Here is a 24,506-nt window from a genome sequence, read left to right as displayed (position 1 = left end):
TTTGACAAATTTAATGATGTAACCATCATGATTTTTTGCGAAAATCGGGGAAAAATTGATGTCCTTTTTTCCGGCGGCAGTCGGTTGGCAGGACTTTCCCGATCACGGAGAGACATGCCACGCCCAGATCGGTTGATGTGCAGCTGAAATATAGCGTAAAGAAAACAAACAATATTTTAATATTTAACAAATCCAAATCTTCGGAAGGCTATATCTCAGCCAAATAGGACCAGATCGGAGAAGGACCGACACTCCCAGCATCGCGAGAATCCAGACTGTCGAACGGCATCAAAATCTCCACAACGAAAACGAGGCCGATTTTTGACAAATTTAATGATGTAAATCATGATTTTTTGCGAAAATCGGGGGAAAATTGATGTCCTTTTTTCCGGCGGCAGTCGGTTGGCAGGACTTTCCCGATCACGGAGAGACATGCCACGCCCAGATCGGTTGATGTGCAGCTGAAATATAGCGTAAAGAAAACAAACAATATTTTAATATTTAACAAATCCAAATCTTCGGAAGGCTATATCTCAGCCAAATAGGACCAGATCGGAGAAGGACCGACACTCCCAGCATCGCGAGAATCCAGACTGTCGAACGGCATCAAAATCTCCACAACAAAAACGAGGCCGATTTTTGACAAATTTAATGATGTAACCATCATGATTTTTTGCGAAAATCGGGGAAAAATTGATGTCCTTTTTTCCAGCGGCAGTCGGTTGGCAGGACTTTCCCGATCACGGAGAGACATGCCACGCCCAGATCGGTTGATGTGCAGCTGAAATATAGCGTAAAGAAAACAAACAATATTTTAATATTTAACAAATCCAAATCTTCGGAAGGCTATATCTCAGCCAAATAGGACCAGATCGGAGAAGGACCGACACTCCCAGCATCGCGAGAATCCAGACTGTCGAACGGCATCAAAATCTCCACAACGAAAACGAGGCCGATTTTTGACAAATTTAATGATGTAAATCATGATTTTTTGCGAAAATCGGGGGAAAATTGATGTCCTTTTTTCCGGCGGCAGTCGGTTGGCAGGACTTTCCCGATCACGGAGAGACATGCCACGCCCAGATCGGTTGATGTGCAGCTGAAATATAGCGTAAAGAAAACAAACAATATTTTAATATTTAACAAATCCAAATCTTCGGAAGGCTATATCTCAGCCAAATAGGACCAGATCGGAGAAGGACCGACACTCCCAGCATCGCGAGAATCCAGACTGTCGAACGGCATCAAAATCTCCACAACGAAAACGAGGCCGATTTTTGACAAATTTAATGATGTAACCATCATGATTTTTTGCGAAAATCGGGGAAAAATTGATGTCCTTTTTTCCGGCGGCAGTCGGTTGGCAGGACTTTCCCGATCACGGAGAGACATGCCACGCCCAGATCGGTTGATGTGCAGCTGAAATATAGCGTAAAGAAAACAAACAATATTTTAATATTTAACAAATCCAAATCTTCGGAAGGCTATATCTCAGCCAAATAGGACCAGATCGGAGAAGGACCGACACTCCCAGCATCGCGAGAATCCAGACTGTCGAACGGCATCAAAATCTCCACAACGAAAACGAGGCCGATTTTTGACAAATTTAATGATGTAACCATCATGATTTTTTGCGAAAATCGGGGAAAAATTGATGTCCTTTTTTCCGGCGGCAGTCGGTTGGCAGGACTTTCCCGATCACGGAGAGACATGCCACGCCCAGATCGGTTGATGTGCAGCTGAAATATAGCGTAAAGAAAACAAACAATATTTTAATATTTAACAAATCCAAATCTTCGGAAGGCTATATCTCAGCCAAATAGGACCAGATCGGAGAAGGACCGACACTCCCAGCATCGCGAGAATCCAGACTGTCGAACGGCATCAAAATCTCCACAACGAAAACGAGACCGATTTTTGACAAATTTAATGATGTAAATCATGATTTTTTGCGAAAATCGGGGAAAAATTGATGTCCTTTTTTCCAGCGGCAGTCGGTTGGCAGGACTTTCCCGATCACGGAGAGACATGCCACGCCCAGATCGGTTGATGTGCAGCTGAAATATAGCGTAAAGAAATCAAACAATATTTTAATATTTAACAAATCCAAATCTTCGGAAGGCTATATCTCAGCCAAATAGGACCAGATCGGAGAAGGACCGACACTCCCAGCATCGCGAGAATCCAGACTGTCGAACGGCATCAAAATCTCCACAACAAAAACGAGGCCGATTTTTGACAAATTTAATGATGTAACCATCATGATTTTTTGCGAAAATCGGGGAAAAATTGATGTCCTTTTTTCCAGCGGCAGTCGGTTGGCAGGACTTTCCCGATCACGGAGAGACATGCCACGCCCAGATCGGTTGATGTGCAGCTGAAATATAGCGTAAAGAAAACAAACAATATTTTAATATTTAACAAATCCAAATCTTCGGAAGGCTATATCTCAGCCAAATAGGACCAGATCGGAGAAGGACCGACACTCCCAGCATCGCGAGAATCCAGACTGTCGAACGGCATCAAAATCTCCACAACGAAAACGATGCCGATTTTTGACAAATTTAATGATAACCATCATGATTTTTTGCGAAAATCGGGGAAAAATTGATGTCCTTTTTTCCGGCGGCAGTCGGTTGGCAGGACTTTCCCGATCACGGAGAGACATGCCACGCCCAGATCGGTTGATGTGCAGCTGAAATATAGCGTAAAGAAAACAAACAATATTTTAATATTTAACAAATCCAAATCTTCGGAAGGCTATATCTCAGCCAAATAGGACCAGATCGGAGAAGGACCGACACTCCCAGCATCGCGAGAATCCAGACTGTCGAACGGCATCAAAATCTCCACAACGAAAACGAGGCCGATTTTTGACAAATTTAATGATGTAACCATCATGATTTTTTGCGAAAATCGGGGAAAAATTGATGTCCTTTTTTCCGGCGGCAGTCGGTTGGCAGGACTTTCCCGATCACGGAGAGACATGCCACGCCCAGATCGGTTGATGTGCAGCTGAAATATAGCGTAAAGAAAACAAACAATATTTTAATATTTAACAAATCCAAATCTTCGGAAGGCTATATCTCAGCCAAATAGGACCAGATCGGAGAAGGACCGACACTCCCAGCATCGCGAGAATCCAGACTGTCGAACGGCATCAAAATCTCCACAACGAAAACGAGACCGATTTTTGACAAATTTAATGATGTAACCATCATGATTTTTTGCGAAAATCGGGGAAAAATTGATGTCCTTTTTTCCAGCGGCAGTCGGTTGGCAGGACTTTCCCGATCACGGAGAGACATGCCACGCCCAGATCGGTTGATGTGCAGCTGAAATATAGCGTAAAGAAATCAAACAATATTTTAATATTTAACAAATCCAAATCTTCGGAAGGCTATATCTCAGCCAAATAGGACCAGATCGGAGAAGGACCGACACTCCCAGCATCGCGAGAATCCAGACTGTCGAACGGCATCAAAATCTCCACAACGAAAACGAGGCCGATTTTTGACAAATTTAATGATGTAACCATCATGATTTTTTGCGAAAATCGGGGAAAAATTGATGTCCTTTTTTCCGGCGGCAGTCGGTTGGCAGGACTTTCCCGATCACGGAGAGACATGCCACGCCCAGATCGGTTGATGTGCAGCTGAAATATAGCGTAAAGAAAACAAACAATATTTTAATATTTAACAAATCCAAATCTTCGGAAGGCTATATCTCAGCCAAATAGGACCAGATCGGAGAAGGACCGACACTCCCAGCATCGCGAGAATCCAGACTGTCGAACGGCATCAAAATCTCCACAACGAAAACGAGGCCGATTTTTGACAAATTTAATGATGTAACCATCATGATTTTTTGCGAAAATCGGGGAAAAATTGATGTCCTTTTTTCCGGCGGCAGTCGGTTGGCAGGACTTTCCCGATCACGGAGAGACATGCCACGCCCAGATCGGTTGATGTGCAGCTGAAATATAGCGTAAAGAAAACAAACAATATTTTAATATTTAACAAATCCAAATCTTCGGAAGGCTATATCTCAGCCAAATAGGACCAGATCGGAGAAGGACCGACACTCCCAGCATCGCGAGAATCCAGACTGTCGAACGGCACTACTACGAAAATCAGTCCGAGCTCTGGAACACATCCCTTGGACCTCCCGAGAGAAGGAGGTACCGACAGCGAGCGGACTGGAAAGGCGGAGAAAACATCTTGGAACGCAAGGATGAGGGCTCTGGCAGTGGCCGGACAAAAAAGTAGACCAGACTAAAGATCACAGTGTCGCGCGACAGGAATCATGTCCCAAGGGGCGCTTTGTATCGTGGCCCAGTGCGCAGGGGACGGCTGGGAGCTCGTGATGTCAGCCGGTCGCCTGGGGTGGACAGCCGTCGTCGAGCGCACACTCCTTCGTATTAATCGGAACACCAGAAGAGGGAAGGAGACCTGCTAAAATAAAAGAAAGTGTTAAATAAAGTAAAAGAATAAATAATAACTTAATAAATTTACCTAGGGGGTATGAAGAGGCGATCGCGGCATAGCAGCTTGGGGCCAGAAAGGGTGTAGGCCAATTGAACTGGAGGGAATATAAGAATAAAAGAACCAAGAAAAAAAGTCTATGCAAATGATGAGTAGGGGGGAAACAAGGAATGCGTTTGAATTTATTTTGGCACCGCAACGCTTCGAGCGTGAAAACTAAAAACTATTTGTTACATACATATATCAATATCAATATGAATATGAATGCGAATACGAGTATACCCATATGAGGTGGTACACACTCGACAAATAAAAAAAAAAAAAATCGATCTATGAAACGAATATTTGCCCATTCGAAAGGGAAATGAAAACTTAGTTCTGCACTTGCAACATGTGCAACATTCAGCAAGTGATTTGTGAGACAACTTAACCAAAAACTAAATCTATAACACTATAAGACTTGAGCTCAGTCAAAAGCAAACGAAGATTGAATATCGACTCCATCATCCGTAAGCATGTGGCATCAAATCTCGCGGTCTCTCTCCCCCTGTCTCCCTCGTTCCAAGAGCGACGAGCCACGATCTACCCTTCTCGATTCAGTTGCGGTTGTAGAATATTGTTTTTTAGCGTTTTCAGCTGCTTCCCATGCTGCCAACGCCTCCTCCAGCTGCTGTTCCTCCTCCTGCTGCTCCAATGGATCCAGACGCTCCTCCTCCTAGGCGCGCCCATGCTCAGGGCTTTTTTTTGTCTGGACGCCCCTAGCTGGTTCTTCAGCAGCAGCAGTGGCCGCGGCCGCAAACGGAGAGCCGCCTCCGGTGGGCGTCTGGGGTCCCTTGTTATTGTTGTGGTCGCCGGGGGTGCACGGACTGTTGACTATGCCCACGACCACACCCATGTTGGCCTCGCCTGGTCCTCCGTCGGGCAGTCCGCCGGCGGCATCCGGGACCCCAGCGGCAATCGTGGCGAAGAGCAGCCACTCCTCGTAGTCGTACTCGCAGAGAATCTTGTTCTTGCACAAATAGAACCGATCGCCAACGCACAATCGATGGTTGCACTGCTGGCAGGCGAAGCAATCAAAATGGTAGACATTGGTGTGGGCGCGCATCACCATCTCAAAGGCGGAGATCACCTTGCTGCAGGCGGCACAGTAGCCCGTGTTGCCAAATAATCGAAAATAATCAAGCTTGCACAGGATTAGGTTGCCCGTCTTGTAGAGGGTGGACCCCACTTCGCCCAGGCGACAGTCGCAGCAGCCGCACTTGAGGCAGTCCTGGTGCCACAGCATGTCCAGGGCGCGCAGAAAGTAACGGTCCTTGATGTGCTTGCCGCAGCCGGCGCACAGCAGGCTTCCATTGTTGTTGTTGTTATTGTTGTTGGCCGCAGCGGCAATGCTCTGGACATTGCTGAGGCTGTTGTTGTTGCCGCTGTTCACCCCGCCGCCGTTGCTGTTGCAACCGTTGTTGGTATTCTGCCCCACGTTGTTGCCACTGTTGCTGTTCATGCTGGCGGCCTGCTGCTGCTGTCTTGAGTGCTGCTGCTGTTGATTCGATGAGAGCCCGACGAGTCCGGGCTCTGTTTTGGTGATATCCATAGTCATCTTATTATTCACGGACGCTATACCATTCCAATAGATTTCCATTTGCGCCATCCGCGAACGCGATGGCTGCGGGGAGTCGACATCGGGCCCCACTGCCGTCACCACAGACGGCGGCACCACAGGCGACACAGGAAAGAAATGCTGCAGCGGCAATGGCAGGTGTGTGGCGGCAATGCTGCTGCGCTTTTCGAAATTCGGCACCAAGAACTGATCTGATGATGAACTGATGTTCTGCATAGTAATGCGCCCCGCATCGCCTATGCTGGGCGATGCAGCTGAAGGTTCGATAAAATTGTTCATTTTCAATGACTTTCACACAGTTTTTGCTGATCTGCAATGCAAATTGAAATTTGGGAAATCCGAAGCGAAGCACGCACGCTTTTTGCAGAGTAACGGCGCCCGTCAGCTGTGCTGCCGAGCAGTGCTGCCAGATTCTCAGAGTACAAGCTAGATTGTATACGGTAGGGCCAACGATACGCCAAAAATGGCTAAAACTGAAGATAAATGAGCTCAAAATTATGTTGAGCTACTGAGCTTCTTCGGCAGCGTATGTTGCGATCAATTGAAAGATATTGAAAAGACGACGATTGTTCGCATTGAAAATCTGTTCTAAGACGATAGACGAGATTCAAGTGATTGCTGGATCGAATCAAGGTCAGGCCGGCCGAATGGCCCGTGCCCTAATGCAAGCGAGGCTTCGACAAGAGCGCGACAGATTGAGAAAGCGACAGGACTTACTCGGTCAAAGCCGACGAGGTAATGCATGGTGCATGGTGCAGGAGGGAAGGCAATGTCGGTAATGTATATATACATATTTTATATTATTTTGTAACTCATACCGTTAGAGCTGTGATAGGAAAAGCAGGATAGAAATATCTCAGAGAGGTGAACCTCTTGTAAACCTTTTTGTTCGTACATTACATAGAATTTAAAAGCGCGCCAATAAATATGAAAAACAAAAATCCGAGTGTCCAGCCCTTCATGGAAAAGAACCGCGTAAAGCGATTGGCGGAGATGTTGGTACTAATAGTGCGCGATAGGTGTCGTCCGAAAAGCGCCATCTATTGGAATCAAAATGTACTTCTTTATTTTTAACGGAAATTTAAAAATCTAACGTGAATATTTTTTATAAATAATAGCTTCAAAAGGCTATTTACGAATTATGTGACTCACACATTTAAGTATTCTCTAAATAATTCACAAATCCACGGCTAAATGTGATTAAAATGCCAAAGAGAATCGCATATACAAGATAATTTTCTCCTTGAGACCACATCGGAGTGAATCTATCAGAATTATGGACTGAGCATACGTCGGAAACACGCCAGAAGTGTCTGTTAATCAAACATGCGGCCAACACGCCCTCCGACTGCCCGGAAAATGCAACGAAAATGACATTAATGGGCTCTTTACGGCTTACGCATAATTAAAGCCGTTGCCTGCTTGGCTCTGGGTCTGGTCCTGAGTCTGGGCCTCTGTTCTGGTCGAATCTTGTCTTAAGCGGGCCTAATTAGGCATCGCATGGCTGTTGCGTTGCTGTTGTCTGTGAGATGAAGTGCATGATTGGTTTATGAGTTAAGGCGATGATGGTGTGCGTCCCCATCCTTCCCCTCCGCATAAGTACACAAAGGCAAAACGTGCAATACTTTATGCCCGATCTTATGGCCGAAGCAGATATAAAGCTGTTGCTCCATTCATTCAACTCGTGCATCTACTCTTTAGATGAAATTATTCAGATTTTCTTACATGCTCTGTCATTTGCAGATGTAATGCATCTAAGTACTTGATTGGTCGTCCCTCATTAAAGATCACAGTGTGCATCGTGGTCCAGTGCGCAGGAGCCGGCTGGGAGTTCGTGATGTCAGCCGGTCGCATGGGGTGGACAGCCGTCGTCGAGCGCACACTCCTTCGTATTAATCGGAACACCAGAAGCGGGAAGCCCTTGGAGACCTGCTAAAATAAAAGAAAGTGTTAAATAAAGTAATAGAATAAATAATAACTTAATAAATTTACGTAGGGGGTATGAAGAGGCGATCGCGGCATAGCAGCTTGGGGCCAGAAAGGGTGTCGGCCAATTGAACTGGAGGGAATATAAAAATAAAAGAGCCAAGAAATAAGAGTCAATGCAATGGTATAAGCCGGTGCAAGGAAATACATTGTTGCGAGTGCCCCCCACTCCGAGCTGGCCACGACTAACCCACCAGAACTACATGTATGTAGTCGTAACCAGAGTATGGGGTATAAATGCAGAGTCGCGGTCGTAGCAGTGACAAACAACATTTCCTCTCGTTCTGTTATTCATCATGTCAAGTGGTTTTTATTGTTATTGTTAATTAAATTCTGATTAAATATAGTAAATTATTTATTGAAGATGCGAAGCTGTAAATGCTTTGCCCGTACTGGTATGAAGTCTTTTTATGTTGCCACACCTCGTGGCACGATGACATTCCGTCATCTGATGTATTGAAGCACTGGACGCCACAATGGCCTGAAAGGATGGATAAATTTCAGATTACTTAGGGATTCATAAATAAATAATCAGGCACCTACTTTTAAGAGTGTACTGCTGCTGTCTGATGTGTCACCCGATGTAGCAGCCACACACACGCACACACGCACTCTGTCTTGTTTTGTGTATCGGTGTATCTTCATATGATATTAAAGGTCCTTATCCTGTTCTGGCTGTCTCTCCTGGCGACTGGGCTCCACTTGTGCCGGCAACAATGTTGTCCTCGGCATGACCTCGAGCGAGGGGTCTTTAAAAATTCTGCGCGAGAGGTGCAGAAAAGGCAGCAGTGTGTTCATATTAGTTTTAACAGACATCTTTGTACAGCGGTGGATATTCGTTGGCAGAGGGCTAGGATTGCCCAATTCTTGATCCGCCTTGTTGCCACAAACGAATTTTAGGATGTCTGACGGGAGCATATTAGACATAGAGTAGTATTCGTCAAAGTTCTTGAATGGGTCCTTTAGGCTGAGGTCAAACATTACGATGGCGCATTGTACATTCTTGAAAAATGGATTCCGATACTGGACGTACTCGGCCTTCCCTCCCTCCCACATTTCGAAGCAGATTGGCCCGCGAGTTGTAGGAAATATGAGTTTGATCACCGTGATTCCAAATGTGGGCAAATACTTTTGCTCGAAATGACCCGTCAAGTGACGATGGATGAAGGTACTCTTTCCGCATCCCTCCTTGCCGACTATTACGCACTTGAACGTTGGAATTGGGCTGGGCCGACTAGACATTGTTACAAAATAGATTGAGACTTATTTGATTTTCCAGAATAAAGACACAACGACAGGCACAGTTTAAGTGTTGGACAACGAATTCAATGACATACTATCTAAAAATTTAGGATTTTTTTGGTATTTTCTTTATGCTCGCATTTCTGCGAGTTTCATGCTCAAAACTGTTAACTTGGCCATTACGTCAGCCGTAAGACGTTTACTTACGTTTGAAGGGAGATACACCTAAAGTGAAATATCACCATCCCATTCGTATTTGTTTTTATACCTGGTACTCGCAGAGTATAGAGGTATATTCGATTTGCGGTGGAAGTGGATGTGTGTAACACCCAGAAGGAATTGTTTCCGAACCCGCAAAATTAATAAACCGAAGAGACAGCGCAACCCCTGTCGGACCCTCTGTCGACTCTCAAGCGCACCCTCGCTCAATGTTGGGTTTTTATCATTGTAAATCAAGAAAGTAAACTTAAAAGATGTTTTTTATTTATTGGCATTGATTCTCTCGTTTCACCAAGAGCGTGATTTAAACACTCAAATCTTTGCCATTCTGTCAACTAAGGTGGAAGCGCGAAGTTGATTCCTAGATCCCTTACGATTTTTCAGTGTAATTCTAAGCTCCTCTTCGATCTTTTCGATTCTTTCGATCAGAATATCATGCTCCGCCCTTAGAACCTCGATCTCAGATCGCTTTTTGGCAAATAACTCCAGCGTCTGGTCATAATCCGTCATGAGCTGGGGATATAACATAATACCACCTTGGTAGCGTACATCATCGAGACACTTATATAGCTTGTTGTGCTTTGTGTTACACCGATAGGCCTTGAGCCGCAAGTCCTGGAAATTCTGCCTGAGGGACCCGAGTATGCACTGGGCCGCCGAAAGTTTCCGGCTCAATGCCTTTCGACGACACCTTAGATGGGACACTGAATGGAGCTTGCTATTGATGAGGCTGGACGATTTTACAATGCTTAAGTTTTTGGCTAAAAATTGTAAAAATTAGGAAATATTCTTGCATATCAAATGGATTACTCACACTCCAATGTCCTGCTCAAATTCTCAACCTGAGCTTCGACTGACAGATATCTGTGCATGGTGAGGTTTTCCGAAATGGTGTCCATTTCTTCCACTTTCTGAAAAGTATATTTTTATTGATCTTCCTTATACATAGGTACTGTCTGTTCAACGATATGTCTTACCGTTTTAATATGTGAATATGTGTGTTGCTTCAGGATCAAGTTCAGACGTGTCTCAGACAACTCATCGCGCATCTTCCTTAGCCTTCTGATTATATTTCTAGTTAACTGTGTAGGTACTCGTGAAAGGTATTAATAGATAAATCAGTTTTAAGATGTGTAGTTACAATTTTTAAATGATCTGAAACGTTTTGGCAATTAAGTATGGTACTATTTATAAGGTTCTCCAGCCGCTGAAACTGTTCATCGTCCTCAGTTCTCTTTGTGTTCTCCTCGATGACATTTCGCTCTACCTCGTTGCGGGCTATTTCAGTAGACTGTTTTTCACGCTTAAGCCAATAGTCCAGCTCATTTAATGCGGAAAGACAGCGAACCCGGTTGTTCTCTTTGGTAATTTCATTTGTATCCGGCTTTACTAGAGAGTACTTGCAACGGCGCACCAGGATATCGGTAATACGTTTTGATAAATTTTGGTTTATAATCTGTTCCAAATGATGCTTATTGGCTTCAGCCAGCAGTGTATCCATGAGCTTTTCTTTGTCTAGTACTCTGTGTGTTAGCCGTTCAGGCTTTGTGGTTACGTCAATGACTTTGCAAATGAGTTCGTCCAGAAAGTCGTAGACCATTGAGTTCAATTCACATGGGTTAACTTTGACGATGACCTCCGACTTCCCTTCCTCTAAATCAAAAACGAGACTAGTACGTTTGACTGGTCGTGGGACTTCAAAGATAGTCTTAAAAGACAAATCATCATCAAAAGAATCACTTTCTTCTATTTCTGAGCTGGAGATGACCGATAGACTAAGTCTACTCAACTTTTGTTGAGACGGCTGGGCCTCAGACAATCCCTCATGATCTGTCTCAGTATCTCCCTTGGCGAGATTCAGGTCTGTCGAGACGGCAGCCAACGGGTCTCTAAATTTTCCCGATGGGTCCTCTGCCTTGACCTCGTGAATTTCTTCTGAAAAATCAACCGTAGCTGTCTCATCCAGTTCATTCCAGTTGGGCAAGTCGCGGATCTGGTTAAGGATGTCCATATAACTCGTTATTTCCAAGTTTTTCTTATCACCCGTTTCGGAATTGGTATTGTCTGGTTCGCGTACTTCATCACCACCAGCATTTTCTGACCGAACAGAGATATTGTCATCTGGAGCTTTCCATTGAATATCGACTTCCGGCTTAGGTCGTTTTTTAAGAAGGTGTATACTGAAGGCATCGTTACGCTCCAATTTTTTGGCCTTTTTATGGATGGATTCTTGCGTTGCTTGGGGTCTTTTGTGGATCGATACTGTCGAACCTTTGGGCTTTTTATGGAGTGAAGTCTTTGGTCGGACCGCATGATGTTTTTTTTCAAAAGTAACGTTCGATTTGTTAGAAGTGTTAGAAATAACACTAGTTTTTGCATCCAGTATTGTTGGTGTAGAAAAGCCGCTTTTGGGGTTGGAGCTTAGTGATACTTTACTGCCGTCCTCATAGATGTGTTCGTCTTCACCGTAGATAACATTCTCAGACAATTTCACAAGAGATATTCCTTGGTCTGGAAATGGATTTGTGTCATCCTCAGGATCGTTTGCATGCAGCGGGCTTCTCTGCTTTTCATCTTCCGAATGTTTTTCAGATTTGATTTGGTTTTGAGTGCTACTATTTTTTTGAATAGATTCATGCGAGTATGCGTGAGTTTTTTGAATCTCTTCATGTGCTGAGGGACTCGGTGGGGTGTTTCTGGGACTGAAAACCGATTTGGAAGTTCCAGGTACAGTTTTCCCTGGACTTTTCTTCCTCAGCTGCACTTTATTGCCTTTTGCAATTGCATGGGATCGATTTGATGACTTGCCCAAAGTCTCACTTTTCGATTTTGATTTTTTTGATTTTGGCATTTCCAAAAGGGTAACAGATTAAAGGAAAGTGTGGTAAAAAATGCGTGCAGAAATTGCACAAAAAAAATAGTGTGAAATTACAAATGAACAAGTAACATGTAACTATAAAAGAATTGAATTAAGTAAGGCATACTGAAATCATGCTTGAAGTAAAACCCTTCCAAGCAAAATTGTTAGAAAAACATAGTTTTCTATAAATTTAGAGTGCTTGATGTGCTTAAAACAAGACTTCTTTTGCTCTAACGTGCATTCCTGACCTCTTTTGAATCTTTGCCCAAAAATCTGCCTTACATAATTTTCCATTGTCCCATTACTTATCGATAGATTCAAATATATTTTGTATCATTTTAGGCGAGGGGTCGGCCAGGTCCTATCTTATGTGCATCACGGCCGAACATCTTCCCCTATTAACTTAATCGAATCTGAAATATAATATACAAATCATAAAAATTCTACATGAACAATAGAGGGTGGTCTAAGTTCGCCCTCTTTCGGGAAAAAAGTAAACTTTTGTGAGCTTAAAGTCTGTTACCATATAGCTTTTTGGCTCTGTTAATTTAGCATAATAGCTTTTCGGCTGTTAACTGTGCAGAAATAGCTTTCTCAAGTAAGGTGTTCAGTATTTGTAGCTTTAAAAATAGATTTTTTTGTTTCGTCTTAAATTTAAATACATATTTCACCACTTCCTCCTCGGCTTACTCTCCCCGCTGTTGGTTTCTTTTATTCAACTTGTATTTGTCTTATGATTTTGGATGGCACTTCGATCTGGCACTTCCGACTTCTAGACCCAGCTGCCTCTGCTCACTCGGGGCTCTCTGTGCTCTGCTACGGAGAATACAAGTCTCCATTGAACAGATGATGGCTTTAATTCGATCAATTGACGATGCATTTATTGGTGGTTTACTTGAGGTCTAACAGAACTACGCGTACGAGTATATATCAAAAATTCGATTTGTTTACAAAATATATAAAGAGAACCGACTGATAGGAGTAAGACACATATATGATAAGGCACATCTCGTGTCCGATAGACTGGCAATAAATTAGTGAAAGCTTTTCGGTTTGCCAATGACACATAATCCTGGGGGACTCTCCTGAGGCTCTTAGTGGAGACAGTAGGCCACCAGGAGGGTCATCAGCGTCGAGATGAGACTGAAGTGGGTGAAGGACTTGTCTGCCACATTGTGGGCATCCTTCAGTCCCGACTCGGCGGAAAGACGAGCAGATGTAAGGCCCGGCATCTTCATGATATCCGGCTGTCCGCCCGGCGTAAGCGGAGCCAATGGCACGGATCCTTCGGGCACAGTGAAGGGTGTCGTCGGCTGGAATGGTGCAAGATGCGCGGCGTCCGGCGATTGGGTAACTCCGGCTGCCACATTGGAAACGGAAGCCGGGGCAGGGACAGCGCCTTCGACAGCAGGAGCTGTTCCGTTAGCGGGAGCTGCTTCTGGTGGAGGTGCTGGATAGCAGGCGATCTTCTCTACTTCAATGGTCTTCGTGGCGTCATTTGGATCTGGTTCGGGTACCTTCACAGGCACACAGATTATTCCTCCAGCAGCTGGTGGAGCATTGGGGTCAGCGGGAGTCGCAGGTACATTTGGATCAGCAGGAGCTGCCGGTGGTGCGCCAGGTGCGGGTGCTGGAGCATTCGTCTCAGCTGGTGCTGCTCCGGGCACTGCTGGTGTTTGGGGAAGTGCGGCCAAAGGAGCTATCGGAGCAAGAGGCGCTAGTGGAGCGCCTCCCGGTACCTGCGGTGCAGGAGCCGCAGGAGCCGCAGCAGCCATTGGCTGCGCGGGATAGCCAGCTGGTTGCTGCACGCCTCCCGCGTTGATAACCGTCGTGCCCGATCCCACCTCGCTAGTGGTCACGGATCCCGGGGGTCCATTGTTGATAATGATGATCTTGTCCTCGCCCCCGCCGCCGCCGCCTCCACCGCCACCACCAGAGTATGATGGGGCATGCTCCACGACTCTCGTTTGAGTGGGTGTCAAGGCGTGACCCAGAATGGCTCCTCCCAGAGCGCCAGCAATAAGACCAGTGCCTGTAAGGAAATAAAGTGTTGTCTTAGTGGGTAAATCCTCCATTGAGAACGTAATCTGTAAGCTCACCCAATCCAAAACCGGATCCAGACTTTTGTGGCGCCTGAGGATAGTAGGTGGCACCTGCGGGAAGGGCTCCTCCTGCTGGCAGGAAGGTGGCACCCGGCGGCAGACCTCCGCCCATAGGTGCCTGCGGATAGTAGGTGGCTCCCTGGGGAATCTGTCCCGGACTGTGGTACGTGGCTCCTGCGGGATGATAGCTGGCACCTGCAGGATACTGTCCTGCCGGGTGATAGCTGGCTCCCGCTGGCACTTGTCCTGTTGGATAATAGGTCGCTCCGTGGGGAACCTGTCCAGCCGGGTGATACGATGCTCCTGCTGGCGCATGTCCTGCAGGATGGAAGGTGGCGCCCGCCGGCACTTGTCCTGCCGGATAGTAGGTGGCTCCTTGAGGCAGCTGTCCCTGCTGACGCGGATAGCTGGACTGCACGTTGTGCGCACTGCTGGCCGAGATGGGAGTGTGGTATCCGCTGCCAAATCCGCCGCCCGTGGAGTTCATTCTGGGTCTATAATTCGATGCGGGTGTGTAGTGGGGACTGGCTGCTCCTGCTCCAGCTCCGGCAGCTGCTCCTGCTCCAGCTGCTGGCCGGGAATTTGTGTTGTAGCTGCTGCTGGGGCTGTTGCTGTGGGTGTTGGTGGCCGCCGAATAGCTTGGCGGGGCTGCATTCGGCTTGTAGGCTGGATTGTATGCCGGCGGACGCTCGTGGATGTTGGTGTGGGCTCCTCCGGCCGGATTACTGGCGGAGTATGCGGGCGGCGGACCCTGGGCCTTGGGCACATTCCATCCAATCGGTGCGGAGCTGTGACTGCTCTGCGACTGACCCATGCTCACTTTACTGGGCTGCGATTGGGTGCCGCCGGCATAGCTCAGGCGACCGATATCCGAGTGCGAGTACGAGGGACTCGCGTGCGAGTGCGACGTGGATGTAGAGGAGGAGGTGCGACGCGGCGAGTAGCTGCCGGAACTAGATGATCGGCTCTTACTGCCGCCGCCTCCAAACCAGCGTTTGGCCTGGACATCCTCTGCGATTAGAGCCAGGAGCAGCAGGACTACAACCAGGCTGCCACTCAGTCGCTTCAGTGGCGTATGCGACATGCTGCAAGAGATCATCAACACTCAATTACTCACAATTATCTCAATTGGTGCTTATAATATATATTCAATACATCAATGATGCTAAATGCAAGGCAGACTAAGGGATTTCTTTTATTGTTTTTTTACTGAATTATCATCGAACTTATGGTAGAGGGTCCAATGTCTTCCAGAAGAATTGATCGTTTTACCCAGATGTTTTCAACGCAGAAATGGAGAGTATCTCAGGCTGCGGCCTCAAACCTAACCTTCTGTTCTGGTTCGTTCTCATTTGATTCCCGGTCTCACCCCATTTCCATTCCCATTCCCATTGTCAGTCATCATCTGCCCGCGAGGCCTGAATTTAGTTTATGTTTATGTAAAAAAACAATTGATTCAATTAGCGCTAAAAATAAACTAGAAAAATTTGAAGCTAGCTCCAGCCTAGAGCCTCCATTTTCCCCATTCTCCATGGCTTAGCCCTAATTGATATCCCATATTTGCGCCGAAAGTTTCGCGCTGCCTCCCATGTTTCGATCGGGGCAGGACAGGGTCGAACACTGACGTAGTGTCACGCCCTGATTGCCAGACTTGGAGGAGGCCTGGACTTCCCCTTGCCCCGCTTCCGAGTCAGAGGCGCGTTATGCGTGTCTTGGGCGCCCTCTTAATGATAATTAACTTGCTGATTTTGGTCGGCTTGTCGCGTGGCTACACTCGATTGACTTTTGCTTTCGGCTTAGCTCCCGGCGCACCCTGTCTGAGAGCACTCACAAATGTTAAAGGTCAATTCTTTTGCTACAAGGCAAACGGAAGTTCGGTAGGGGAAGGTGGACCTAGCACTTCTACTGTGAAGTGTTCTAATGACAAAATTAATTTACGTATAAAAAGTGTATTCATACTGATTCCGATAAGCATGGAAAAACCGCAAATGTTGGCATATTATATTCAATGGAACTCATAGAATTAACTGGAATTGATATTTGACACGCAGATGTAATAGACCACAACCACAGAAGCTGAAAAGTAAATGGATAGATTTGTAATTTGTTAAGGAAAACTCCTTTGACCTTTTCAAAATGAATTTAAGAAACTTTCAGGTACCTCATACTGAGGCTAAGGGTCTCTTCCAATAAGCCACAATTGTACCCTGAAAGAGACTTCAAAAAGCAATAGATCTGATTCAGAATCATCAGCAAAGACAGTTCTAAAGACAACATTTGTCTACCATTTAATGGAACGCATCTGCTGTATATTGTAAAGCAAAAAGAACTGCTACTTATTTGGTCTGGTATACACAAATCGTATTTAAACGCTGAACACTGACCTAAAAAAACGAAACAAACGATCGAAGAGCTCTATGCAAATAGGCAAGTATGCAAAACAAGATGAGATACACTTGCTGCAATCCGGAAAGTACGACTAGTACAGAGTAAAACTGGTTTGCCATGAGTCTCCATGAGTCATCGAATGCAGCGCATGCGCAGCTGTGACGTCAATCGGGAAATCGTTCAGTGCGAATGCTGAGAATTGCAAACATGTAAAGGCTGCTGCCCATTAGGGCATGACAAAACACGTAAATGCGAGATTCGGTCTAGAAATTGTCAGCTTATCGCCGCTGAGGTTAAACGTCAAAGCGATTGTAGATTGGCTCTGAAATCCCAGAAAAATACGCATTTCCAAGTACTTTATAATGTGATTCATTGATTGAGGGAGTTTGTTCATTGCTTAAGAGTTATATAAACGTTGAAAACAGCTGCCAAATCAGGGACCATGAATACAATGCAAAAGATATATCGTAAAAATAAATTTAATTGGGCGGCACAGCAAAGCCGGTTACCAGCAACGACGTTTGAGTGGTATACTCTCGAAAACCATATACGGTTGAATTGCTTTTCTTTCTCTATTTATTCAGCTGCTGTTGAATAATTATGCGAATTTTTAGGCGAAACATAATATTTAGTTCATCAGAAAGTGTGTGAAGAGTGTGTAGGGGCAGCTGTTTCAATAGGCGAAACTATTTTGAAATGATGTAATATGGTAGAGTGATCACATTCCCAGGACTTTGGCCCTTAAACGGACACAGATTTGACCCCGTATCGCATAGAGTATTTGCAAGAATTCCCTTGGAATGGTAGTATGCATAATGTTTACCCAATTACCCCCACTTCGATTAATATTCATAAAATAAAGCTAATTTCTGTAATTTATTCCTCCCTTCTCCAAGCTCTTCCATGGACTGATGCACACGTTCGAGAACGTCATTGAAACAAGGGAATTTCCTAATTTTAGTTCAATATAAAAATAGATTCTGGATTTTCTTTGTTCAAATTTTTAAAAGTCGCACAGATGGCATCGATATAGTATAAACTTCAGAGCACACAGCATCTGCTGATATCTTCATTTGAAAAATATTTGAAAAATATCGCTGATCCACTTTGAACTGTCTTTTGGGATATGTCTGTATTCCTGTATTGTTTTCCTTTTGTCAAGACCAAAACTCGACCTTGAATTCGTGCAAATATAAACAAAACACCGCCACAATACTAGTGGCTTAATTAATGCAATTGGTGTTTCCACTTTATAGCCAATAAACATAAATTTAGCACAATTGTTTGAAGCAAAAGTATTTGCATGTGTTGCATGGGTGTTTCATTTGGAACAGAACAGGAAGTTTACACTGGAGTTGGAGTTACCCACAGCACTGTTTGGGATTAGGTTCGTATATGATAACACCCTGTGTACGACTATTTGTTAAATATTTACTTTGTTTGGTGGTTTATTTCGTTGTGCTTTTTATTTGTTGGTCGCTTTCGGCCGCGTGCGATTTGTGCTTTTGTTCCGCGCAAAGTTTCTCGAACAACTGAAATGCGGTTGAAAAATTGTACGCGTTTTTGCTCCGGAGCGGAGCAGAGCAGAGCGGAGCGCTGACCGCGAGAGCGTGGCCCCAACTTGTTGGGGCTTTTGTCGCCGCTATACTAGTATTTGTCATCTCTCTGGTCTCTCCCACTCCGCTCCCTCTTTTTTGTGTGTGCTTTATGTTTTTATTTAATTTCAGTTTTTTTTCGCTGCTTACTTTTGGAGGGGACGCGCATCGCTCTGGCTGGGGATTTGTCGTATCTCTATCACTGCTGCTTCTGTTTTATACACTCCATAATCTCATTCACATGGGATCGCTGCATCATTGATAAGCTCGAGATACGAGATAGGCTGAGCAAATAAATAGGTTGTCTCTAACTCGAAATGGCATCCCTCTGCTCTGTCAGCGCCACAGGCCGGGGCCTATCATGGTGTGAATGATATCGTGGAACGCATCTGGCCGAAGCTTCTCAATGTCTCTCATCATTCTCTCATTCCACGCTTGTTGTTTTCATTTGCTTCATCGCCTGACGTCGGGGCTCCGCTCTGTGGCTGATGTTTCTGCTGTTGGAGCTGTTGGTGGTGTTGTGGGTGTTGGTGGATTTAATGAGCGCCAAGTGAGCTTCATTGCTGTTGTTGGATCATCGCACACATCCACACATGCACACCCTGCCACACAAAAGCTTTTGTGTAGGTGTTTTGGAGCTCGTGTCACTGCTTGGACTTGAACGAACATCGCGTCGCACCCCATCCATCCCATCACCGTCTGTTTTCAGCGTCAACGTCGGCGTCAAAGTTTACAACAGCGCGCCAACGCCACCGTCGGCAGGGTACATTCAGGTGAAGGTAAGGCAGTATCGCTCTCCAGGTAGCCAGGTGTGTGCCAGGAATCTAAGGCCTGCCTGGCTGGTTGGCACTGCTCTACCTTCTCTTAAACATACCTTGGCCTTAGCTATGATTTTTGTTGTGCTTGTGCGCTGAGGCGTTGCATATTGTTGTTGTTTGGGTCAGTGGTGCTCGTGTGGGGCTCCCCGGCACCACCATGTCCATCCACAACTGTCAGAATTGTGATGGAGCTCAAAGGGGCCTTGACGTGGGTACGGGTACGTGCTCCGTGCTCCCCTCTCGCCTGTGGTTGCGTGCTTATGACGGCAAAAGTATTACAGGATGCCGATCCCCTTACCGACCTCTAAGCCTTTTTTTAATGGAATTAGTTTTGGCTTTAGGGCATTAAAGGTGGGAAATTGGATGAACCAGGGTTCAACAGAAACCCATCGGAATTCTGCGTATTCTTTGTTAATGTTCTTGGTATTGAAAGGTGAATGGGGTGGGTGGTGGATTCTACACCCAGAGAAAAAATGCCTTGAACACCGAATAGTTACACGTAGCTATAAGTATTAATGCCATTACATTTGCCATGAGAGTGGCAAGGGGTACATACAGAATATATCTATCTATTACACAGGAAAGCTGTCAGATTAGTACCGAAAACGGAGGCAAGCGGAGACATTCAAGGGTATGTATTGGGTCTAAAATTGTCTCTCTTTTGGTGGGGAAAATGGCAACTTTACAACTAAATAATATTTATTCCAAATAAAACTTAAACAACAACTTAAGGACACTACATTAAAGCGTCTACATTGACACTGGCAGCTCTGCCAGCCACATAGCTGGCCACCTCCACAGGCTCACTCGCCTCGTTTCCCTCAGTATTTCCCTCAGAGGCGCCACCAGCATCAGCTCCAATTTCCCCCGCAACAACAGGCGGATCGGTGGTTGTGGTACTGCCCTGTTCGGGGCCGTCCAGGAGGTCTCCCGCCTCTGGATTAGAAGGGGCTGGAAAGCAGACCACTCGCTCCACTTCTCGCATCAGGTCGGGCTGCTCGGGATCGGTTTCGTTGAGCGTAATGGGGAAGCAAACGATGGTTCCTGGTGGGGGCAGAGCAGGGCCCTCGACATCTGCAGACTCCTCGCTGGAGGCGGCACTGGAGCTCTCTTCCTCCTCGGTGAGGGGGTTCTCTGGAGCCACAGCAGCACCAGCTTCCTCTGAAATGGTGGTCTCATTGAGAGCAGCTCCCTCCGGCTGACCATTGTTGATGATTATGATCTGGCGACCATTGCCCTGCGCTGTTTGCGCTGTTTGATCCTCTCCTTCGCGATTTCTGTGATAGACATGATGACGGTGTCCAAAGAGCATGTTGTTCATCATGTGTCCGGCCAGCATTCCGGTAAGGAAGTCGCCAGTTCCTGATAGAGATGGACATTGGTATCAATCGGGGAGGTATTCCTTCCTTCCCATTGACTTACCCGATCCTCGGCTCATGGACATGGGTGGTTGGGCATAGTACACGGCTCCCGCCGGCAAGGACTGTGCATTGGAGTAGTATGTTCCCTGGCCCGGATGTGTGGGGTAGTTATAACCCGCTGGCATCTGCTGGCGGGGATAGCTGGGTATCTGCTGCTTCGGCGGCATCATGGCCTTCGGTGGGGCCGGTGGCGGTGGAGGAGGCTTTGGCACCGTCATAGCCGTGTGCACTGGCGATCCGCTCACCACACGGCGACCACCACCCGACGACGAGGGCTTCTTGTACTTTCGCCAGCCCCCAAAGAGACCCCCGAATGAGCCGCCGCCTCGACCACGTCCGCCGCGCGCTTCGCTGGGATGCAGCACGGCGACGGTGACGAGGAGCAGACAGAGCACTGAGCAACAGGATCTCATAACGATCACGAATCAATCTCAATCTGAACTGAACGCGACGATAGGCGCGGACGAACTGGAGGCACTGCGGGATCGCCACGACGCGTATATCCATGGAAAGTGACAAAATGCGTGGGACGTTGCTCTACAAAAACGGGCAGGGGCATATCAGACAAGTGGAACACAATGCTGGATAGTATGTGATTGGAATGCAGAGAAAATAGATTACAATTTATTGATTCCAATAAATATTTAGTTTCCAATAAAAATTATTCTGTGAATGAAACTCCGATAGGAGTCAGTCGCCTCCTAAATGTCTTGTTGGATATTAGAAATCTGATCATTGAGAGTTCACTGGGGAATACACCTAAAACCTGAAACCTAAAACCCAAAACCCTCACCTGTCGTAGGGCATTCATATCATCCTTTCATCTAGCACAGGGCACATGAGTTTCATCTATCAGACAATTTGTTTTCGTCTGCCCCGACGACAGACTCGCACTCGTATACATTCCCCCTATCGCTGAAAATTGAATGAGTGTCGCCGTGTAATAATTCAATTGCCTCTAATTGAGACGAACTCAAAAAATTCTCGGATTTTCTCTCTTGTCGTGGTACAAAACGACTACGAAACGCCAGAATATCAAGTGCCCAAACGATGCTGATGGCTGATGCTTGATGATGATGCCGATGTTGATACGACTACTGCGACAATTTGCCAAATGTGTCGCATCAGGTTTCATTACGACAAGAACATGGAATCTGAAATCTTTGGGGCTGTTGCCAGTTGGGGTAGTTGGGGGATTGCCCCGATTGTACTCGAAAGGAAAAAAACAACGAGATGACGACGGCGATCGCTCATGAACCTTATGTTGACCCATTTCAAAGGCATCTGGCGCGATGAATGCATTTGCATATGCACCTTGAAGAGGCCATTAGAATACATCAGATGTGCCCGTTAATATCTGTGCGAAAAAGATTGTGTAAGCAATGAAATCTCTGAGATGAAGAGAGACAATAATGGAGGCTGCGTTACTTACTAGGCATTTGATTCGATAATGAGCCGATCTTATAGAGCTCTTGATGCAGATTCTTCTATATCAAAGACCTCCTTATAGACGATACAGCAGGCGTAGACAAGTCGGTTAAAGTATATTTAAAGTCAGACCCTGAAACCCATATAGAAACCATGTCTTTTGTGGATCATTCCAATGTGGCAAGTACTCCCAAGGAATGGTATAGTTATCCCTGCTCTCTTCTATAACATGGACCTCTTTAGACCCGCTGTTCTCTGCATAAGCCCATGAACAATGCCAGCGAGGTCTGTGAGCTGGTGAGGACTACGGTTACCTGTGGATTGTTTGTGCACTTCATGAACTACCTGAAAGTGGCCTTCTGTAGCTATCATTTGCCTTTCGTATCAGTCTATGCTCTGAGCAGTTTCCTCCTTGTGTTGGCCAACTTTGCCATCAGCTATTTACTAGCCGAATACTTGTGGGTAGTCTAAAAGCTTTGTACTCGCAAAGAATACTCTTACAGGTTTCCCCTTAGCTTCATGCCAAATTTTGTGACGCTCATGGATATTTTTCCTTTGACAAACTTCGGTTTCAGTTACCTGTTCTTTGGGCTATGCTTCTTTATGCCGCACTACCTCAGTGTTTGGATGAGTTGTGGGGACAAGGTGGAGCATCTGAGTGCTCTGCAGTTTTCCCGAATGACAGGGGATTTATTGAGACATTTTGTTGTTGGCGTCATGGCCTTGTGTGTCCGCGGACACCGCGTGGATGGGGTTACCATCTGGTCATGTATGGTCTTTATTTTACTGGGATTCGGCTACCTGATTACCGTGGCCAGCAAGAAGTACGATATCTATCATCTGAACGATAAGATCAATCAGGACATGCATCTGCTCAAGTTTCGGGTGCTTATGTTCCTATTTGTATTCTTCATGGTTCTGGTTGTGGTTTTTGTGATCTCGCACTATAACTTTTGGAAGACCAGTCCGCCCAACGACGATGAACCGGAGGAGGATTTCTCCAATTTGGAAAGCGATGCCGAAGTCATGGGGAGATATCCGAAGCAGAGGAATCTGAAGAGATCCAAGCTCTGGTGGCGAGCTGTGAATGGTTATGGGAATATGAAGGGTTCCCAAAGGTGCCTAGGGATTGTACTGGTGGGTTTGATTGGATCTTTATGTGTCCCATTCGACTATATGCTCTCCTGAGCACCCTTAGGTACCCGTTTACTTTCTGGCTGCTCATATGATTCCTGTTCTAGCAGCAGATCGCCCCTTGAACGGCTGGAACAAGTATGTGAACTGCTTCAGTCTTGTGGTCTTTCCCTTCCTGTACATTCCAGTGGGCATTGGGCCAGTGGCCTGGCTCATATTAGTGTCCACCTGTTGGGAGATCTCTGCTCTGGTCTTCATCTCGACCCACTCCCTGAGGCGGCCGGACTATGTCTGGCCCTATGCCCTACTCGGACTGATCATCAGCTCGGTGGCCATGAGATACTTGATCCAAGAGGTGGAGAATCTCACCTGGCAGTATGTCAGCTTTCGGTTCGATGCGATGCCCGATCTGGTGGCCCTGACGTGCTTCGGCTCGGGCGAGATGTTTTGCGAGGTAGTCATCGTGTGGCATCTGGTCCAAAGGAAGTCGTTCGACGCTGCCTTCGGAGTGGTCATGAGCATGGCCACTTATGGGGTGTTCTTGGCTTACCCCCTGCTCCTCTGGCACGGCTGCTATAATAGCATCTCCCACGTGAGTTACTTGTTCGCTGATTTTTCCCGCATCTAACCATTTTGTACTTTAGATCATTGTCACAGGTCCCACAGAGACCTGCATTCACTTTCTCTTCATCATATTTGGCTTTAGTCTGTTGCATGTATCCATGAGCGGTTATGAGTTTCGGATGTCGCTGTTCTTCTATTTGCTGGCTGTGACTGGTATTTACTTGATATTTCAGTGGATGACGTACTATAATTGGGTGCATTCCTTTGCAACGTTATATAAAATCTGAAATAAGTTATTAATGTTGCAGCTTATCTGGGGATTATGGCATGGGGGCTTCAGGCAGTTCCTTATTAGTGCTATCCGCTTGTGGGACAATCTTCTGCAAAGGAAGGGGGCAAACTGGGGTCAAAGACACACTCGAAGGATTGCGATTTATCAAGAATTTATGTGGCGGTCAGACATTTCAGTTTTGCTCGAGAGATCGCTTTGATCGCTTAGGGGAGGCTCACCCTCTCTCCCCCTCTCTCTATTTGCTCTGTTCATCTTGCAGACGCATACTTTCTGTGACTCTTCAGACTCTGTTACTCTCTGTGGCTGTGACTTCCCACCAAATACCACCTGAATATGTGCTATATATAGTGGATAT

General features: G+C 46.1%; 6 protein-coding genes across 8 annotated transcripts; 1 reads left to right on the top strand and 5 right to left on the bottom strand.

The window, feature by feature from the left end:
* Positions 1-4,637: 4,637 nt before the first annotated feature.
* Positions 4,638-6,442, bottom strand: LOC6588833 (LIM homeobox transcription factor 1-alpha). The gene is given in 2 exon segments (XM_002014649.2): positions 4,638-5,256; positions 5,258-6,442. Coding segments are annotated over 2 exon segments (1,314 nt in total). The 5' UTR covers positions 6,382-6,442; the 3' UTR covers positions 4,638-5,066.
* A 1,931-nt stretch (positions 6,443-8,373) lies between these two features.
* On the bottom strand, positions 8,374-9,586 carry LOC6588834 (GTP-binding nuclear protein Ran). Its single transcript, XM_026988847.1, has 3 exons — positions 9,538-9,586; positions 8,632-9,322; positions 8,374-8,569 (listed from the first exon to the last, which is right to left on the bottom strand). The coding sequence occupies exons 1-2, from the start codon at positions 9,573-9,575 to the stop codon at positions 8,740-8,742; spliced, it is 621 nt and encodes a 206-aa protein (XP_026844648.1). The 5' UTR covers positions 9,576-9,586; the 3' UTR covers positions 8,374-8,569; positions 8,632-8,739.
* Positions 9,587-9,791: 205 nt separating this feature from the next.
* LOC6588835 lies at positions 9,792-12,389 on the bottom strand. Of its 3 annotated transcripts, none has more exons than XM_002014651.2 (4): positions 10,691-12,389; positions 10,527-10,631; positions 10,364-10,460; positions 9,792-10,310 (listed from the first exon to the last, which is right to left on the bottom strand). In XM_002014651.2, the coding sequence occupies exons 1-4, from the start codon at positions 11,558-11,560 to the stop codon at positions 9,862-9,864; spliced, it is 1,521 nt and encodes a 506-aa protein (XP_002014687.1). In that variant the 5' UTR covers positions 11,561-12,389; the 3' UTR covers positions 9,792-9,861. The 3 variants fall into 3 exon arrangements, with proteins under 3 accessions (XP_002014687.1, XP_026844456.1, XP_026844455.1); XM_026988654.1 differs by having other exon boundaries at positions 10,244-10,310; positions 10,364-10,456; XM_026988655.1 differs by lacking the exon at positions 10,691-12,389 and having other exon boundaries at positions 10,364-10,456; positions 10,527-10,568.
* Positions 12,390-13,263: 874 nt separating this feature from the next.
* Positions 13,264-18,432, bottom strand: LOC6588836 (mucin-1). The gene is made up of 3 exons (XM_002014652.2): positions 18,335-18,432; positions 14,509-15,596; positions 13,264-14,441 (listed from the first exon to the last, which is right to left on the bottom strand). The coding sequence occupies exons 2-3, from the start codon at positions 15,593-15,595 to the stop codon at positions 13,504-13,506; spliced, it is 2,025 nt and encodes a 674-aa protein (XP_002014688.1). The 5' UTR covers position 15,596; positions 18,335-18,432; the 3' UTR covers positions 13,264-13,503.
* Positions 18,433-19,993: 1,561 nt separating this feature from the next.
* Positions 19,994-21,182, bottom strand: LOC6588837. The gene is made up of 2 exons (XM_002014653.2): positions 20,735-21,182; positions 19,994-20,674 (listed from the first exon to the last, which is right to left on the bottom strand). Exons 1-2 carry the CDS (start codon positions 21,144-21,146, stop codon positions 20,049-20,051), a joined length of 1,038 nt encoding a protein of 345 aa, XP_002014689.1. The 5' UTR covers positions 21,147-21,182; the 3' UTR covers positions 19,994-20,048.
* A 1,246-nt stretch (positions 21,183-22,428) lies between these two features.
* LOC6588838 (mitochondrial sodium/calcium exchanger protein) lies at positions 22,429-24,146 on the top strand. The gene is made up of 4 exons (XM_026988298.1): positions 22,429-22,619; positions 22,677-23,298; positions 23,360-23,887; positions 23,940-24,146. Exons 1-4 carry the CDS (start codon positions 22,429-22,431, stop codon positions 24,144-24,146), a joined length of 1,548 nt encoding a protein of 515 aa, XP_026844099.1.
* The last annotated feature ends 360 nt before the right edge of the window (positions 24,147-24,506 follow it).

The sequence above is a fragment of the Drosophila persimilis genome, unplaced genomic scaffold, assembly GCF_003286085.1.
Source record: "Drosophila persimilis strain 14011-0111.01,24,50 unplaced genomic scaffold, DperRS2 tig00000191-arrow-pilon, whole genome shotgun sequence".
Lineage (NCBI taxonomy): Eukaryota > Metazoa > Arthropoda > Insecta > Diptera > Drosophilidae > Drosophila > Drosophila persimilis.
The sequence above is the reverse complement of the archived record's forward strand: the minus strand, read 5'-3'. Positions and strand labels throughout refer to the sequence as shown.